General features: G+C 41.6%; 1 protein-coding gene across 1 annotated transcript; it reads left to right on the top strand.

The window, feature by feature from the left end:
- The first annotated feature begins 1,285 nt into the window (after nucleotides 1-1,285).
- POM121 (POM121 transmembrane nucleoporin) lies at nucleotides 1,286-17,954 on the top strand. Its single transcript, XM_075196662.1, has 13 exons — nucleotides 1,286-1,783; nucleotides 3,064-3,276; nucleotides 4,250-4,411; nucleotides 5,581-5,658; nucleotides 6,604-6,778; nucleotides 6,960-7,051; nucleotides 9,480-9,547; nucleotides 10,557-10,678; nucleotides 10,757-10,859; nucleotides 11,092-11,265; nucleotides 11,670-13,070; nucleotides 15,671-15,763; nucleotides 16,388-17,954. The coding sequence occupies exons 1-13, from the start codon at nucleotides 1,323-1,325 to the stop codon at nucleotides 16,483-16,485; spliced, it is 3,240 nt and encodes a 1,079-aa protein (XP_075052763.1). The 5' UTR covers nucleotides 1,286-1,322; the 3' UTR covers nucleotides 16,486-17,954.
- The last annotated feature ends 1,133 nt before the right edge of the window (nucleotides 17,955-19,087 follow it).

The following is a 19,087-nucleotide window of genomic DNA, read 5'->3' as shown; positions in this document are numbered from 1 at the left end:
TGTGAATAGAGAGGTAGAGGGGGCTCTTCATATATATCTAATGCATGCTGATGTGCATAGAATAATAATTGTAAATAACTTTTCTCATTGGCTAACATCTACACATCCTTTACTTTGAGTTGACCTTTCACTTTGCATTTTTTGTGTTACTTCCAATTTATGACCTTGTATCTTCAGGTTCTCTATTTCTCACTCTAAAATGATCTTGTTTTTAGATCTCTACACATCCATATGGATCAGTAATGATTAACCACAAGAGAAATTAACTCTTAAAAGGTTGTCCCGATAAGTACATTTTATCAATAAAAAATAAATGGCTAAATAAATATTATTTTTGGGGTGATTTGTAAACAAAATCAAGACAAAATGCACATATTAGTACTCATACTAGTACTCATGTTATTTAGTACTGATACTACCATCACCAAAACAGTATCAGAAATATAACAGTAGAAGTATGGCTAAGAGCTGGCTAAATCCTATTTCCCATATAGTCATTGTACCAGGTACCTACACTGAAAGGGATTTAGACACATCACTGTGAGCTGGCTAAATCCCTTTGCAATTCATGACCTGACCAGCAGGGGGCCAAAAGGTACCTACGGTGAAGGCTGGGGCGGATCTAGACTTTATGTTTAAGGGGGGGTGATTTTGCATAATCACGCCCCTCCTTTACGCTGATTGGCTAGCCTGCGTTAACCCCGCCTTCCACCCGCAATTAGCCCCGCCCCCCATTGTGGTCGCCGGCTGTGACCACTCGGATTGGCTGGCCCACATTTAACCCCCCCCCCCCCCGCAAGCGCTTAGCTCCGCCCCTCCCGTTTTAATCGACGGCTGGGACCTAGCTTTTTGCTGCTAGGGGGGGGCGAATGCCCCGATCGCCCCTTCCCCCCTGGATCCGCCACTGGGTGAAGAGAATTTAGCCGGCTCACACAGAGTGTCTTATTTCCCATGCAGTGTATGTACCGGGTACCTACGGTGAAGCGAATTTAGTCGCAACCTTTCCACCTAGTGCACCTGTAAGACAGGAAGTGGTTTGGTGGATGACTTATAGTCACGTGCTTCCACCGGTCCGGTTGATTGGTTCTAGCCTCTCACACTGCACCTGGGCCTTCTGAACAGGGCACAGAGTACAGCGGGGAAATCACGTGACTGGCCACATAACTCCTCCCACAGAAAGGACAGCTAGGAAGAACCCTTTTCAACTGGAGTTGTGGGCGGAGTGAGAGAGCGTTGCCTGGTTGCACGGGATGTGACGGACTGAATTTTGGGCGCGAGTTGCACGCTGGGTATTTAAGGCCTGGCTGGGCGCGCAGCCGATCATGTGTCCGTCGGGCGGGCAGGGAGGAGGGTTTTGGGATCGGATCAGGCGGTCGCTCAGGGATACTCTCAGTCGGGAGTTCCATCCGATCGTCCTGCTCCTGCCTGCCGCCCTGACTCTCCTCGTAGTTGTCTATCTGTTCCCTGTGCTCAGCGCCCTTGTTCTGTGTGCTGGCGGATACTGGGCTTATCACAGCTCGGGGAGGCCGGGTTGGAGGTTTCCTGAGTGGAGACAGCTTATTGGCGGAGGCGCCGGCAGACGGCTGAAGCCGGTCCCCCACAGAAGGCACAGAGAGCCGGCACTGAAGTGGACTCAGTCTCCCTTACTGTTACTCATGGGTAGCTACTTGGGCAAACAGGAGCCCCCTGTAAGGGCAATGGGCCGGGGGACCCGAGATCTGAAGGAAAGACTAAGTCAGCCCAACCCCACAGTGCCCACACCAGCCAGGCGCCTCTCTTTCAGGTGAGTGTATGGTGGTCTCTATATATCCAGCTCCATATCACTGCCCCATGTGCTGTGACCTATGTTTATGTATGTATTGTCCCATGTGTCATATCTACTGTACTGCTCCATGTCCTGTGACCTATGTTTATGTATTGTCCCATGTGCGGTGTGTCCTAGGTGCATGTGTCATATCTACTGTACTGCTGCTCCATGTGCTGAGTGGCACAGGGTTACTGTATTGGACATCTGTTGTATGCAACTAAACAGAAGATGCAGATAACATATTCTGGTTTTTTTTTTTAGCAGCTGTTGGGCAATTGGCTTTATCAGCTTTGTCATATTAACAAATCAGACCTTTATCAATGCGGCATTAAATTTCTGGTGTAGTCACATTCTACCAGTGTGCATTGTAGATGCTTTTCACACTTGAGCCTTCCTCAGGGGTTTCCATGGCTACCTCAATCTCTTGTATCCTGTGGGGGAAAATGGACTCTCGCAAGTTTAAAAACTTAACTGTTGGCTACCTTGGTTAAAGGGCTTGGTTCTCATTGCAGTTGTAGTAAAGGGTACCATACAATCTCTTAAACCTCACTGCTTTATGGACTCCTTCAGCACATACTTGGTAGCTGCAAATAATAGTCGTTTGTAATTATCAAATTACAGCTTGGACAAATCTTCTTGGTCACAACTGTCTTCTATACTATCAACAGCTCACCTGATGTCTCAACATTGGGCCAATCTCAATGGTATTAGAGTATCTTTTTCCTTAGTCTCCTGTTTGATGCACTTTTTGTCTGTATACCCACATATGTGCAGTCTATACAGTTTTCTAATTTCATAGAGCTCTGTCGGCCTAAGTTTGGGCAGGAAAATCCCTATGGTAAGATCAGGCTACATGGATGGACTTGAAGTGGAATAGACTTCTCTTCCTTGTCAGGACAAGACCTCTGATTTATTGGGTCCCTTTTAAATCTGTAACTTCTCACTCAGGCAATCATGCATGTGTGTTTCTTGTGTGACCATATGAACATTTACTCTTTGAAGAATGTTGCCCCCATATAGTTGTTCCTTGTCTTATTGGTGATGGTATCTGGTCATTGATTACCTTTGCTACTTGAATGCAGTGGTGGCTGCTGCTTTATTGGTTTATCTAAACCAACCAGAAATGTCCACATGTAATGCTTCTGTACAAATGTGAGTCTCTAGTATTTGTTCTTGATGCCTGCACCAAAGTAAACTTCACTTGTGTATACGTTATTGAGCTTTCTCAATGCATCCTTTTTTTTCTTTTTATTCAGGGAGACACCTGGAGCATCTAACCGAACATTCATGAGTCCACGGAGACGTTACCCAACCCACCAGCCCCAATACAGCATGCCAGGTGCTCTTCCTATGGTGTATTTAGATGGGTACCAGAGAAAATCTTTGCTGTCACCTAAAAACTATATGGTACGCAGTCCTGTTACTGTGAAAATTGCACGTCCAGACCCAAATATCACTCGGTCACCAGTGTAAGTAATTCTTTTTTTTAAAGTTTACTTTATTGTTCAAAGAAACTTGTAGTTGAGAATAGCTTAAAGATGACTGCTGAGGAGCTGCATTTTTTTTTCAATAAATTGCTGCTTTAAAAATATTTTTAAAATAAGTTTAAAGATCTGCTCATCTATTCAAAAGTAATAGATATTGTACAACAGATATAAATTAGTTTCTAACTACAGACTTATGTTTGCCACCCTCTTAAAAGGTGCTTTGTATAGAGTAGAAGACTTGAAATGCATTGCTCTGATTTGTCTCCAGGAGAGAAGGAAATTGCTGCTCAATAGCATTTTGCATGTTTTAGTTTAATTATTTGGGCTGCATAATCTTGCAGAAATATGGCAGTGGACACTGAATCTTGTTACCCAAGAATACAAAGCTTTTGTTTCATTAAATGAAAAGAAACTGCTTATAGTCACTAAAAAACAATGCTCTAGAAGTGCACACTATAGAATTGTTAGATAGTTTTGCATGGGGAAATATTTTTTGGTATCTTTACAATAGAACTAGTTAGTCTTTTTGTAGAACACTGTTTATTGCATTCTGCTAAATAAGCATTGTGTTGTGAATTGTCTGATATGATTAGCTTCTCTAAAAGCACCCATCTCAACACTTCTGACCATGAAAGAACATTTACATAGTGTTTTTTGTATTTGGTGTTGATCATTGTTAAACCAGCTGAGTAAAAAGCGGGTTATGCATTTGTCTGCCAATGATACAAAAACATATGTTCTAACTGTACCTGCCAGTATAAGGGGCTATCATGCTGTTATGACTCTTAAACATTTGATATGGCTTCCCTTGTTCAGCCTTCCAGGAGACAAATATTTGTTTTGAAGGGAAAAGTTGTCCAGCATCTGCACATGTAACCAGGTTCTTTGGGTATTTGGACATTTAACACACAATTTATAAAAGGGAAAACTAATGGATTTTATTTTTGTCCCTAAGTTTGGACAATCTGCTGTCTCCGTGCCCAGCATCCCCTCCGGTTTTGAGTGCTCCAGATCCTTGTGCAAAGGAGACTGTCCTCAATGCCATCAGAGAGAGCAGGAAGAGGATTAACAAGGATGAAGAATACAATGTTGTTGGAGATTTGGAGAACAAGAGAAGGTTAGATTTCTAAACTTTTTTTTTGATTCACTTCCATGAGCTGTTTTAATGCATCTTAATGTACCACAGTGTGTTGTGTATCCAAATCAATGGAAACACATTATCTTAAAGCTGCTAGGTTACATCACTTTATATAGCGCAACCAATGCCACAGTACTGTACAGAGAATGTCATTAACATCAGCCCCTTCCCCATTAGACCTTAGTCTACATTCCCTAATACATGTTAATTTTGTTAGCAGCCAATTAACCTACTAGTTAATGTCCAAAGAAGTCTAGTATTGCCTTATTTGTCCTGCCTTGTGTATATAGATCAACCTGTGGCCAATTATCTTGACTTCAGATTTCATGATGGCTATATATACTTACATTTAGTCTAATGCGGCGGTTCCCAAACTGTGCGCCGCGGCTCCCACGGGTGCTGCGGCGCTGGCACTGGGATGCCGCGGGCCAGCCATAAAAAAAAGAGAGCACGTAAACTTACCAATCCGTCAGGCGCCGGGACCCAGCAGACTCCTCTCCCGCAGCTGTCACTGAATATCAACGTCAGTGACAGCTGCGGGAGAGAGGAGGCTGCTGGGTCCCGGCGCCCGGCGGATTGGTAAGTTTATGTGCCCTTTTTTTTTATGGCTGGGAGAAGTGTAGGGGGACATAGGGCCTGGATGCAGAGGAGGGGGACAGAGGGCAGCGTAGGGGAACAGAGGGCCTGGATGCAGAGGAGGGGGGCAGAGGGCAGCGTAGGGGGACAGAGGGCCTGGATGCAGAGGAGGGGGGCAGAGGGCAGCGTAGGGGGACAGAGGGCCTGGATGCAGAGAAGGGGGGCACAGTGCCTGGATGCAGAGGAGGGGGACAGAGGGGCAGAGGCGGGGGACAGAGTGAGAGATATCAGAGGGGGCAGTGTGTCTGGATGTAGAGGGGGCATTTTTGCATACAACTAAATAAGTATTTCTGTCCTGACCTAAATACTTATTACATTTTTTTTGACCCAACTAATTCTAAAACAGGACTGCTCAGTAATTATTTTAGAGGGGTGCCTTGAAAAAATTTGGAGACCCTAAGGGTGCCGTGAACTGCAAAAGTTTGGGAACCACTGGTCTAATGGTATGCCACAGGTGTATGTTTTGTAAAGCTCAGTCAGTTTGAATGATCAATGTATATTCTTTCTTCCAGGAGACAGGCTAGCAGTGGAAGTGCAGAGTCTTCATTTGAGTCTCCTCTAGCAAATGGTGTCTTGTCTTATGTCTTAAGGTAAGTAGTGTTGTGTAGGTCTATATTTTTACACCTGAATTTTGTCTTTTCATGGTTGGATAACCTTTTGTGCTGGGGGTTTCAGATCTACTGAGGGGCCAGATGTGTACAGACTGCATACAGTAATCTCTCACAGAAGAAAAGGGGAATTTCTACTATGTGTCTTAGTCCATGCACTCCAGACGGCAGAGAATTGATTGGGCCGGTCACGTATAATGCTTGTGATGTTGGTTTATATATCTGTCAGCCATTATTAAGAGCAGGACTTGTATGTGTTGGGCTGGGGGGGGGGGGGGGGGGGGGGGGGGGGGGGGGGCAGGCTTCTTTCAATTCAAAGCTGTCCAGCACCTAGCTGCTGCAGATGTGTGCTCAAAGAGCTGCCATAGCTGCTTTGGGATTTCTGTTGGTGGTAAAGGGAGTAGATAAAAGGAGAGGTTAGGAGATGTATCTGGGGGATCTTAGTTACTATACCATTAATGTCTTACCAAAAGATCTCTTTATTGGGACTGCTCCACCATATGTGGAGCATTCCCCCTGAACCTCTGAGTGCTGCGGTACTCCTAATGTGGGTCTTGGGCAGTTGGGTAAATAGCTCTTAATCTGGTGGGGACAGAGTGTCATCTAAACAAGAGTTTGTATTCTCCTTCATCAAATAAATCAAAACAAAAAAACTTGGTATTTGGCAAAATGTATGTACCAAGTAAGTAGAAGGGTTCAGCTCTTTTAAGCCATTTCAGATGTCTGCAGTGTTCTGTACGATGACTAACAAGAGGTCTGATATGCATGGAGTAAATAACCCTTAGTTGATGGTTATTACAATGTGTGTTGTATTACCACTGTAATGATCTTACTCACATCCTAATTTTATTAAATGTTTAGTTGGTGCAACCTAATGTGAAGTCATTGACGCGTTTTTGGTAACTATGCTTTATTGCTCTTTATTAGGCCAGACAACTTGAAGAGGGGCCTGAATACACCATTACTTGATGACAATGTTATCAAACGCTCCAGGACGTCCTCAAACAATTCTCTGAATAGTTCTGCAATGAATGGGGTTATTACCATGTCTGCCCATAATGCAATCACAAGCTCCTACAGTTCCAGCCGAGATCTCTTGCAGGTACTGATTGTTGGCATTGTGAAGGCCATGCCATTGTTTTCTACTTGGGTGTTTCTAGGAAGTTCACCAGAGCAAGAGGATTTACTGAATTGTCCTTAAGACAGAAAAAGATTTCTACATGTAAACTTGTGTGTATACTTTTTTTTTTTTTTTTTTTTTTTTTTTTTTTTTTTTTTTGTAGAAGAGAAAAAGAAGCAATCAGAACACTTCTGCAGTTTCAAGCTCTCCCTCATCTCGGAGCCAGACACCAGACTTATCAGCAAAAAAAGCCAGGTAACATCTAGAAGTTACTGTTGACTTGAAAGATTTTTGTAGACTTTAAATTCAATTTGAGTAGACCAGAAAATGTTAACTTACATTTCAAAAGATGAACTTGGTTGACTGTGTAAATGATAAAATAATCAAATATAGTACAAGATTTCAGGAAAGCCATCCTGTGACTTCAATGCCTCTATTCTTTGCCTAATTCTAGCTGTCAAACATACAGCTACATACAACATACAACTACAAATCTTCGCAAAGCTATTTGCTATTCTTCAGAAGTTCAGGGTAGTCATTGATGTAATGTCATTAATGCAGATGGTAGAGTTGTATCTCATAGCGGATTAGTCCTGCGCTGATGTAATTCCACCATAGAAGAGAAACTGCAGGAAGGAGTATGAGATTGTTGTTAAAAGGCAAAATAATTAAGTTCTCCCCAACTCGCCAGTATTCTTGGTACCATAACTGGTAGCAGATGTTTGTCTAATAATGGTCATTCTTCCAGATAGGAACCCTAGCGGCTATTCCAGTGATATTTAGTGTACCAGTCTACCTGAGCTAAGGGTGATAGATTAGCTGCTCTGAATATTCTCTTGTAGGCACTTAACAGGCCACCGCAGCTTACAGTTAGTAGGTGGCATTTAGCTTTGGCTGCATGTGCAACAGTTTCCAGAGCAGGTAGGCAGAGTTCCCGAAGCACTGCCTTTGTTCTACAGCGCATTAGGGTTCCCATTAAAGGGAGGGGAGTGTTCCTGGGATATAGCACTTTATCGTCTGTCTTGTAAGAATGATCTCCAGCAGAATTTCCTATCAAATTGAGCCATTCCCAGAATAGATACAGCCACACTGGTAAAGTGAAAGCATAACTGGAGAACGCTAGAGAAGAGAATGTCGGACCAATTGAACAAAGCTGTAGGTTTGATCACTGTTGCTTGCATCCATTATAAAGAATTCAATACATTTTTTTTGTTAGTAATTGATTTGCATGATTATATAGGTCAGAGGTAGTTGGTCAGTTATGATCAATTTGCATAATGTGTGGTGTGTTCCACATTGCTTGTCAAAGAAGACCAGTAGGGACACATGTTGTGGATAACCTGATTAGCAATGCTATTCCCTGGCATTTGTAAATGCATCGTATTTTGTTTGCTTGGTCAGTAAATAAAAATCACTGTGGCTTTTTCCCCCCATTCTACAGCACATGTAAGAATTGGTAAACTTTCTGGATGATGCTGGCATAAAGTGGGAATGTGGTAATGTGTGGAATGTATCAGTGGCGTGTGCCAAGTGAGAAGATTTATCTTCAGGAGAATGTACCTTTGTGCTGTGTGAAAAAGCAAACGTACGCAATAATTACAAATATACTAGTACTATAATGAGACTGTTAGCCATTAAGCGTAAGGGCTCATCATGGGTCTATTTACAGTATAGACAAAACCTTTTATTGTCCTCTCTTCAGAGTGTTCAAAGCATGTGATCAAAACTTCCCTGCAGAATACAGTACTACATGCTTCCATAGAACTCTATTATGTTTGCTGAACAGTAACTCTTAAAAATGCTGCCTACATTTATGTGGACTGAACCCTTTTCAAAGTGTCCAGGTCTATTAACTAACTTTTGGCATACTGCTCTAAGAACATGCTTTGAAAGTGTGAGATCTAATAAAACTAACTTTTAAAGAGTATATAGACTGTGCCTGTTGAAGACAGAAATATAATACTGAAGAAGCTAAGACAGTGTTAACCACCGGCTTGTATTCCATGTGAACATATTTGGAAATGCTAATTTGTTACACAAATGGCATCTGTAGTGGGTGTTGTGCATGTTAATGGCAAGTGAGTCTGGCTGTGATGTGTTTTTTTTTTGTTTTGTTTTTTTTTTCTTCCTATGGGGAACATTGGATGTTGATATGAGTGAGGACTAGAGTTCACCTGGCTTCTCCTAGACCTGGCCTGGGGGGTTGATTGCAATGACTAGTAATTGAAGCCAGACCTTCGTGTTGGGTCTGTGCTGGCACAGGAATCCCTGGTCACTGCTTGTGGCCATAGAGACCAGATCCCATCTGGAGGTGATCCTTCAGATGTCTGTTGGAGGGATCCCATCACAGCCTGCTCATGTTGCTCTGCTGCAGCACTCTGCACCGGAGAGATCTACAGTCCCAAAAATTGCGCTGCTTCCTGCAGGCACTTAATCATTGTGATGTTACAGCTGGCCAGTAGAGGTATAGAACGGCAGGAGTTTGTCCAGCAGAAGAATTTTTTTACAGTGCCAGGGCTCCTCCCTCCCACATCTATACCCAATGTTTCCATGGATTAAGAAAAGAGGATTTATCGCAAGTGCAAAAAAATCTATTTTATTTTTGGTGTACTTAACTTGCTAAAGATATTGCAGCAATTATGTGCTTTCCCAAATATTTATTGATATTCTACTTATTTCTTAGAGATGAATTGCATGAAACAAGCCCATTAACTCCAGTTGGATTGGGCAACAGAGAGCAATCTGGACAACGTAAGTAAAGTGGGGATAGCTGGCGAATAAAGATTTCTTTAGACTTGTAATGAACATTAAAGGGTCAAGAAAAATTGTAAACCAAGTCTCTGAACTGACAAGCTAATAACTAAATGCTCCTGGTACAATAAACTGAATTAAAATGTAAGATACATGAATCAAAATTGGTCATCACAATAAAATGTAAATTGATCAGTAGAATCCTTGAGTATTATGAGACTGGAAACAGGGTAATGTACATGGGTGTTTCTTATTCCATTACACTTCTCAGACAGAACTGTGTTCTATCACAAACACTTAAGCTAGCCCTCTCTAAATGGGTGCAGTACAGAAGCCGTGCTTTTATTTCCACTACAGTTATCACCCCTTAAAATATAGCACAGACACAGCTGTGTCAAACACCTTATGGGTGTGGACTCCTGTCTTTCAATGTTGTATTGCTTGACACATAAGGATGACATGAACAGAGCTGTTTGTGTACTACAGTGTGATACACAGGTAGGTCATACCAGAATAGAGCTTTTTTGGCGTTGCGAGGGGGCAATGTGATCAAAGCCCTAAAATACTTATTTTAGTGGCATCACTTAGACACTAAAGATGTAAATGTTTGTCTCCAAATTGTTGCTGCGTGTACAGAGTTAATTTGTAACTTGCTAGACCATTCCTGGCCAACCTGTGGCTCTCCAGATGTTGTGAAGCTACAAGCCACGGCATGTTTTTCCAGTAGATAGCCAGCTCATAGCTTGCATGGCATGCTGGGTGTTGTAGTTTCACAACACCTGCGAGCCACAGGTTGGCCAGGTCTGCAGTAGAGGAATTTTGGAGTCCTGTTACATGACTGTCTTGAGCCAGGAGCTAAGGAATACTCAGAAGTTAAACGGTGCTCTGACCATTCAGCATATTTTAAGACATTGTGCATTTAATGGTCCAAATGTGACTAAAATTGGTATCTATTTTTTTGTATGCCTATTATCAGTGTTTTTTTTTTTTTGTTTTTTTTTTTTCCTAGTTAATGAAACACATTCAGCAAAGTCATCTGCTGTCAACTCTTCATTTGAAAATGTTAGTGGTGGTACTCGTAGGAAAAAAGTGTTGTTGGTCTGCTCAGGACGTGCTGATCACTACCCACTGGTAAATATAATTCAAAAATATAAGTTGTCATAATCTTTTAGTCTGTATCTGTAAAAAATAAAAATGTTGTTGTTGCAGCCCCCTCCACCTCTGGTTGGATACAACATTACTTCAAAGGATTTTGATGCTGAGAAAAAGGCTTTTTTACAGAGGCTGAATAAGGCACTGGAAGATCCAACTGGTAAGTGCTTATTCTAAGTTTTTGTAGGTTACAAGCCTTCATAAAAGACCTCATTTATAACTATACTTCTCTGTAGCAAAGATATACCCACCTCTTATGGTCCTCCATAGAAGGCACAACGTTTGTAATATGGGGGTTTGTTTTTTTGTATTTTTATAATTTCAGAAATGTAGAAAAGCTTTGCTTATATCTGTAAACTTCATTTAACAACTTGCAATTTTTGTTTCTGTAGATCCTGTCCCTGTCGGCTCTACATCATCCACAAAGGCCAACTCTCCCTTACCATCTACTATCTTCAGTTTGCCTACCACAACACCAGTGACCTTGGGGTTACAGACCTCCACAGCCAACAGTAACCCATTACTACAAAGTCTTGCTAAAATGCAGAGCAAGGAGGGTTCACAAGGTGAGACAGCTGGCAGTATCTAAAGACACTTCATGTTTTAACCTCAACCTCTTCTAAAACGCTATGTGAATTTTATAGCGTTATGAATGCAGCGAACGTTGTGTTTCGGGTACAACGTGCCAGTTGGCATTTCAGCTAAAGAAATTAGCAGAACCTCTGTTTCCATGTGCTGTTGGGGAGAAATTTACCCCCACTTATGCATTTGATATCGGTCTGTATTATAAGCTTTGCGTAACAAAAATGAGGTCCAGCAGGTGGCAGTTGTGGGTGTAGCTGAGTGTCTACCGGGTTCTGCTCTTTTCAGGAAGGTGATCATTTCATAATTAAATCCCACTCTCGTTTATCACTTCATATCTGTCTCATCAGAATGCCTGTTTGCTTATAACCTTGTTCTGTCTTTTCAGCACCTGCACAAACTGTGTCTGCAGAGACTCTCCATCTCAATGACAAGGTCCCAACATTGGCTCGTTCGTCTCTTAATGAGCCTTGTAAAATAAATTCCCTCCAACCTGCTCCTATGGCTGCAGGATCACTTGGCAGCACAACACCTCAGCCAGTGGATGTTGCCCAGCCCAAGTCGGAGTCTCCCAAGAATATTCTTCATACTCTACTCACTAATCCTTTGGAAAATGATTCACAGTCTCGTTTTAAGCCAATATTTCCTAGTAATGAAGGTGCTAACCCACCCACTGTTTCATCAAGTTTGATGTCTACAACCTCTCTTCCTGCAGCAAATACTTTTAAACCAGTATTTGGAGACCAGAATACCCAGCAAGGCCAGCCTACAGGCACATTTAAACCAATATTTGGAGACCAGAATAGCCAGCAAGGTCAGCCTGCAAACACATTTAAACCAATATTTGGGGATCCTACAGCCCAGCAACCTGTTTCATCTGCTTCCCCTTTCACATTCCAGATGAATACTACATCCACTGCCTCTACACCATCATTTTCTGGCTTTGGTGCTACAGTGACCACCAATACAACACAAAGTACAGATGGCAACACCAAACCCTCCCTGTCATTACCCACCTCCAACAGCTCCACCACTAACTTCAGTTTATCTTCGTTCCCATTGGCAGGGACCACCAATGGTGTACCTGCCCCTGCTTCTGTAAATCCATTTTTAGGAAGCAACACAACTGCAGATTCCCAAACCAAATCTACACTTATGTTCGGGCAAAAGCCTACCTCACAAGAGACTCCTATCTTGCCTGTGTTTGGCAATGCACAAACTGCACCAACGTCAACTTCTCAACCCCAACAATCAACTATGTTTGCATCTACAACCTCTGCTTTTACGGCTGCACTTGGCTCACACCCACCCTCCTTCTCTGTTAATTCTGGTACATCTAACTTTAACAGTAGCTCAGGGAGCGGAGTGCAAGCGGACAAACCTACGCCAACTTCAGTAGTCGGCTTTGGAGCATCTGGAGGCCAAGCTTCATTTGGTGCAGGCTCTCAACCTAACTTTGGGAGCAACTCTCAGCCAGCATTTGGTTCAAACTCCCAGTCTGCATTTGGAACAAATCCTAATTTTACTTTTGGAACTACTCCTGCAGCCTCAAAAGCAACACCATTTGGTAGCATGAATAGCACCCAAACAAACAGTACCCCTACAAACCTATTTGGCGCTTCAAAGCCCTTCACTAGCACTGCTGTATCTTTTGGAGCAAACACTGCACCTACCCCCACCATGAGTTTTGAGAACACCCCTGGGGCACAGAATAGAACTGGTAATCCAAATCAGTGTACACCCCTGAGCTTTGTGACCCCTGGACCAACAGAGAACAAGATTCCTTTTGGTAAGTAAATTTGGTTCTTCACCTACTGGTTTCAGAAAGTATTTTTTCACTATAGTGGTATACTCGTTTTAATTTGAGTAATTTTGGCTATAGTATAGTCATCCTCAATGTGCAGATACAGGATATTCTTTCAAAGTACCTTCTATTTTAATAACTGACTTTTTTCTTGGTGGCATGTTTGTATGAGTCTTGCCCACAGCTATGGGCTTGGCCTGTACAATTTGTTTATGCCACAGTTGAAGTTACTTTCACCAAAGAGACGAACCAGTTGAATGATCTATACTTAAGACTGCATGGCATTGCACTTGACAGGAAAACAATATTGTTAAAATGTTTGTTTGCAGGTAATACAGGGAATATATAGGGAATAGTTCACTTGATTGGCTGTAGTGCCTAAGCAAGTAGTATGCACAATTTTAGGGTTGCTGTTTAAAATTGAAGTTTAATTCAAGCAGTGTCTTGGCAGGGGAATGTGTAAAGCCAGGAAACTGGTCTTATTAATTAACCTGATGGTATTTATCTTGCTTTATTTCTTGACAGGGTAGGTAATGGTTTGGTTTCGTTAGGGTAAGTGTAACATCTAAATTTAGTGTCTTACTAGGAGTTGATTAATAAGAGGAGATTAACGGGAGGGACATCTCTAGCATGTTCTGTTGGATGTGGTTAAGTAAGATGTATAGCCCTTGTCCGTAAGAGTTGTAAGCATGGTAGTAGATCTGATCATCTTTTCCACATTGAGGTCCATGGTCAATGATGACTTTTGGGTCAAGTGGAACAAATCTACAGTATGTTGTCCTGGGACAGAACAGAATTGGTCAGGGTGGACTGGAGCTGGGAGGATGGAATGTGACTGGTTAAGTTTGTATTCAGTAGTGAAGGCATACTTGCCTTTACAAGCCAGCGCTGCCTTAAATTTTTAGCGGTCAACTCGCCGATTTCCGGCGAGTTGAGAAAACCGGACTGATACATTTACCCCCAGGTGTCCATAAAGAATTTGTTTTAAATTGGTCACTCTGTCAGGAAATGAAGTAATCAATTCAGCCAAAGTTTAGTGATGAGGGTAAGCAAGAGGCCAGTTTTTCTTCCAAAAGATGGGTAAGACTTATGTATTCTCAAACTTGAACAGAGCCGTTGAGATGACTACATTAGGCTTCTTGAGGAACTGGGCAGTATGTGGTTGGGACACCTTCTTGCTTTGTTGGCATGTAATTGGAAAGGTGATGTTTGAAATTGTGAGGACACAGGGCTATAGGTAATCGAGAACTGGTGATTAATACCCTATGGCTTAGCTGTAATTAAATGCACAGAAGGTTATTTGATCTAGAGCATACTGCAAGCAGATTCGTAATTCTTCATCTGCAGAACAGTGTTTCTCAAAACCAGCCTTCAGGACCCCAACAGTGCATGTGTTCCAGGTGACACGGGAAATCATACTACCTGTGGATGTGTTACAATGTGTTGGTCAGTAATGAATTCTTCTTTGCTAGAGCAAGGAGAAATGGAAAACATGCACTGTTGGGGGTCCTTAGGACCAGTTTTGAGAAATGCTGCTTTATATAGCCCATGAAAAGATGCATCATCCTCCAGAGAAAATAAGTTGTGAACTTGCTGTAATCTGTGCATGGTGATGGGGGGCCTGACATGTTCTGTCATGTCTTGTGCTACATTCTGTGTGAGTCCCCACAGCAGTACTCGCTCATCTGTGCTACTTATGTCTATTTAATTTATTTATGGCTTGCTGCTGTATCTGGTGCTATGGAATCTGTGGCACCTTATAAATGTCTCTATTGGTCAAAGACAGAACTACACAAGGGGTATTTGAAGGAGAGTCCCCTAGTAGCTATTTGAAGGGACCAAGGTCTTTCATCTGTTCTTGAGGTTTGAGTCCTGGTAGGGTCACAACCAAGAGCTTGATACAGACATTGGTCAAATATTACATAGGGGCATGTGAGTGGTGTGGTATGTCCTGTGAGATGGATGGCTCTTGGTCTGCTGCTGTCTGAGAACTGCATAACTTCGTTCTTGATCAGAGTAGTGTGGGTGTCCTTTTATGAAGAGGGGAAAGGCTAGATTCGGCCTATCTAATTATTAAGAAGGTAAACTAAAATATTTGAAACTAAATGGTAAGTTTATGAAGCACTAAATTGTGCCAAGATTTCCTTTTATCTACTCCATAGAAAGATCTGACATGTGGCTGCCATAGAGAAGATGACTGTTTGCCAAAATAAAATATCTGGGGGCTCTGGTTCTTATAGAATACACTGTAAGGTTTTCCCACTGTTGGACACCCTCCTATAAACTAATGAGGATTACTTATTTCTCACAAGTTTTATTTCTGGCCACCAGTAATTTCCCTACTTTCATTCATCCTGCTTTGCCTCCCCTTTCACAATCTCTCCCATCATCTTCAGCTGCAGGTTTGCTATATCCTGTTGTATAGTCTATGAAATGTACATGTTCCTCTGAACTGACATTCTCTGTATTAATATTTAAACTTGATTAGGAGGTACTGACTTTTGTTTCTGAAATGTATTTACTATATTCTGTGACTGTTTCTGCTTTCTAATGAATTTTACGTTATTCATGGTCTTTCATTTCAGCTACTCCATCATTTGGTCAGAGCTCCTCCACTGGAGCTGTTGCTTTTGGTCCTTCTACCCCAGCTGCCTTTGCAAATCCTGGGTCCTCATTTGGTAAGTGTCTAAGTCACAACTTGGGCAAACTACATTGGAAAATACTTCTAAACATTAGTCCTTCATACTAGCAGTCTTGATTTTGGGCGCTTTATGTCTAACGAATCTGTTAATTGACAGTGGACAATATTGCCTCCTTGCTGTTACATCTTAGTGCTGGTCACTAACACAATACTATAGGCACACATGGCAATGGCTATATTGGTGCAGAAAAGCACCAATATGTTTAGAGCAATGAGTGCTTATTTTCAAGAGCAAAGCAAAAGTAGAGTATCATTAATTTATAAGGTGGACGCTAAAAAGCGTTCCACATCAAACTGCTGATTGAGCATGTACTCATGTAGAGCCTTATTGCCTTAACCTTAAAAGTAAACTGACAACACCGGTATTGATCCTCCACTTTGTACGTTAACAAAAACAAAGAAACAAAAAAAGTTTGAAGCAGTCCTTACTCAAACCACTGCAGTATGTATATTGCACATTTCCAATTTGCGTGCGGACAGCGTTCTCAACTTCACTCGCTTATAACTGCTACTAAAATATTTTGTAACTTCATGACCAAATCATTGTTTGCTACTTTATTTGTGAAAATTTAAAGTGGTGTTTTTGTTTTCCCTCCTCAAGGCCAAGCAAGTCCCGGCTTCTCTATCGGTTTGACATCTAAACATTCAGGTGCTCGGCAGCGAGTAACTGCAAGACGTCAGCATCCACGGAAGAAGTAAAGGTCTTGAGACTTGGTTTCTCTGCTCCTCTTACACTGGCTCTTGGAATATGAAGCCACACAGAAACCCTATAGTGCCAATAGGTTATAGAAAATTAACCTAAATGGCTGATGATACTTTTGTCATGTTTGCAGCCAGGAATGGAGTTGGCGACACTTCCTAATGCTTTATGGAGCAATGCAGCTACTGTTGAGACATGGGCCTTTGAACACTGCCAAACTGTACCAACTCTGTTTTGCGCATGTTCCAATTACACCTTTCTCTTATGCACTTTCTGATCTGGACAGCACAAGCATAGGGTGACTGAGAAGAGTGGGGCTTTTGTTTCTTGGACTCTGTAAAGTGAACTCTGTGACACTGCTTGTACTTCAGTTCTTGAGGATTTTGTTTACTGTTCTGTTTATTTGCAGTGCCTTTCTTTTTGCCTGCCTCCTCAATCTCTTTAGTGTTCTAGGTAATGTTGCTGAGGTCCCATGAGTGAGATCACTGAGGGGGTGTGCCAAGAAAACAGACTGCTGTATGGGTTAGGCTACTAAAATTGATGATGAATGTTTACCACCCCAAATCTCCACATACTGTCAAAACTAACTTAAAAATCTCTGAATTGACTTGCTGCCTGGTGCTCAATCCATTTCCATGTTCATTCAAATGTGCTGTCTAACGAGGTAATATCTGCATTTCACCGGGATCCATACTGCTTATGGTCAGTGACTTGCAGTAACCTTTCTAAAGACATACCAGAGTGCATTTAATCTGGCTGAGTGCTACTGAAAGCTGTTGACCCTTTAGTTGCTGTATTTCCTATTCCCAAATCCTAAAGCTTTAGGATGCAAAGTGTTAGGACTGTTGGACTTTAGCAGCCCCCTTGCGAGCAGGCAAGGTCTTGAATTAAATTGTCAGTTTATCTGTGTTGTGAAACCATGTACTTGTAAGCTACCTCTAAGGGGAAGAGTGGAAGTGATGAACATGTTCGAATGAGACTGGTGTGTGTGTGTCAGGTATTGGTATTGCTCACCTATTTGTAATGCTTGGCCTGTGTAATCCTTTCATTAAAATTCATTGAATGCATTTGCCAGACTTGCTTAGGGCTTTGTATTTACTAGATTTCCAATGGGATACATTTTAAAACCATTGTATTTAGGTACCAAAATCTTAAAACCATGTCATGGAAGTATTGTGAAAAGAGTAACTACTAAAGATTAAGAGTTACTATGCTACGTATGTATTGAATCTTCAAATTGTTTTAATTATACAATATCTGGTATGAAGGACAAAATGGCCCAAGCAATACAGTAAGTAAGCAGCACTGATCTCCCCTGCAGGAAAATGTGTATGGCTTTAAGTATGTCAGTAGTTTTGCAAGCTTGTTGCTTTTTGTTGTCTGGTTTAGACTTTGGGGGGATTTTTAGAATTATTTTTTAAAATTCATGTGTCTTAATATTGGATTTTAAATAAAAGAATTGCTTACATTGTTTTTGCATAATGTTGCATCACACCCATTGTAATTAGCTGAATCTTACCATATACATGCACAATTCCAGTAGCCATGACACTAATTTATAGAATTTTTATTTTTTTTGAGCTTTATATAATATGGGAACACCTGTAGTACCATGTCTGAGTAGCTCCTTTTGGGCTTTAGCGTCTCTGCATATAATACATTATTATAAATGTATTTACAATAATATAATTCATGTAGTACAGTATGTTGACCTATATGAACAAGTTATAAATTTGCTATTTCTCATGTGCTTAGGTAAGGGTTGCTTGGAATATGGGGGGGAAACTTTTTTGCCAATTCCCATCTCCCTAGTCTTGATGGGAGTCTGACCTTATGGACCCAGTACTTACAATTGCTGGGCACCACTGCTTACTGATGGCTAATCTGAGCAACATAGGATGAGGTGCAGGGCTAGAGATGATATCCAGCTCCTGACTAGCTGTGGTGCTCTACCTTGAATCTTGTTCTACTGCAGCACTTGGTGAAGGCTGGCTGTAGTGGTTACCAATAACACAGGTCTGCAAAAAAATTTTGGGGGAACAGCTGTTTTGGTTTAGTTGACTGAATCTTATGTTTTTTAGTGCGCTAAATCCAAAAATGACAGCAGTTTGTTCGAAAACCTGACGTCACAAAACGGGTGGTCATCGTTAAAGAGATTTTTTTTTAAGTGCAAATATTTTAGTTATATAAAAAATATTAACTCATTTGCACAGGTGACTACAAATTTAACACCACACTCAAGTAGATTGCATGTGAAATTGTTTTTTAAACTCTAAATGTCTTGAGTTTTTCCTCTTGTAGGTGGCTTTTGGAAGATCCCTGTACAACATCCAGCAGTAGTCAGCCATCATTGTAACACTCCATTTCCCTTGATACCTTCTTTCCATTTCTTTTATATCTTGATGGAAACATTCTCCCTTCTCTTCACTCACTGCTACCAAATTTTCAGGAAAATAGTCAAGAAGTGAGTTGAGAAAAATGGGATTTATACTTCGATAAATCTTTTTCTCTAAGTCCATCTGGGGGACACTGCTTAACCATGGGGTTGAGTTGGGGGGGAGGAGTCTGGCACCCAAAGAGTTAACTTTTTTCAGCTGACAG

This window comes from Mixophyes fleayi, chromosome 2, assembly GCF_038048845.1.
Source record: "Mixophyes fleayi isolate aMixFle1 chromosome 2, aMixFle1.hap1, whole genome shotgun sequence".
NCBI classification, from domain to species: Eukaryota; Metazoa; Chordata; class Amphibia; order Anura; family Limnodynastidae; genus Mixophyes; species Mixophyes fleayi.
This window is presented reverse-complemented; position numbering and strand designations above follow the sequence as displayed.

Coding starts and splice junctions, on each gene's coding strand:
- POM121 (XM_075196662.1), top strand. CDS start 1,323: ATGTGTCCGTCGGGCGGGCAGGGAGGAGGGTTTTGGGATCGGATCAGG. Junction 1,784..3,063: donor GCCAGGCGCCTCTCTTTCAG/GTGAGTGTATGG, acceptor CTTTTTATTCAG/GGAGACACCTGGAGCATCTA. Junction 3,277..4,249: donor AATATCACTCGGTCACCAGT/GTAAGTAATTCT, acceptor TTTGTCCCTAAG/TTTGGACAATCTGCTGTCTC.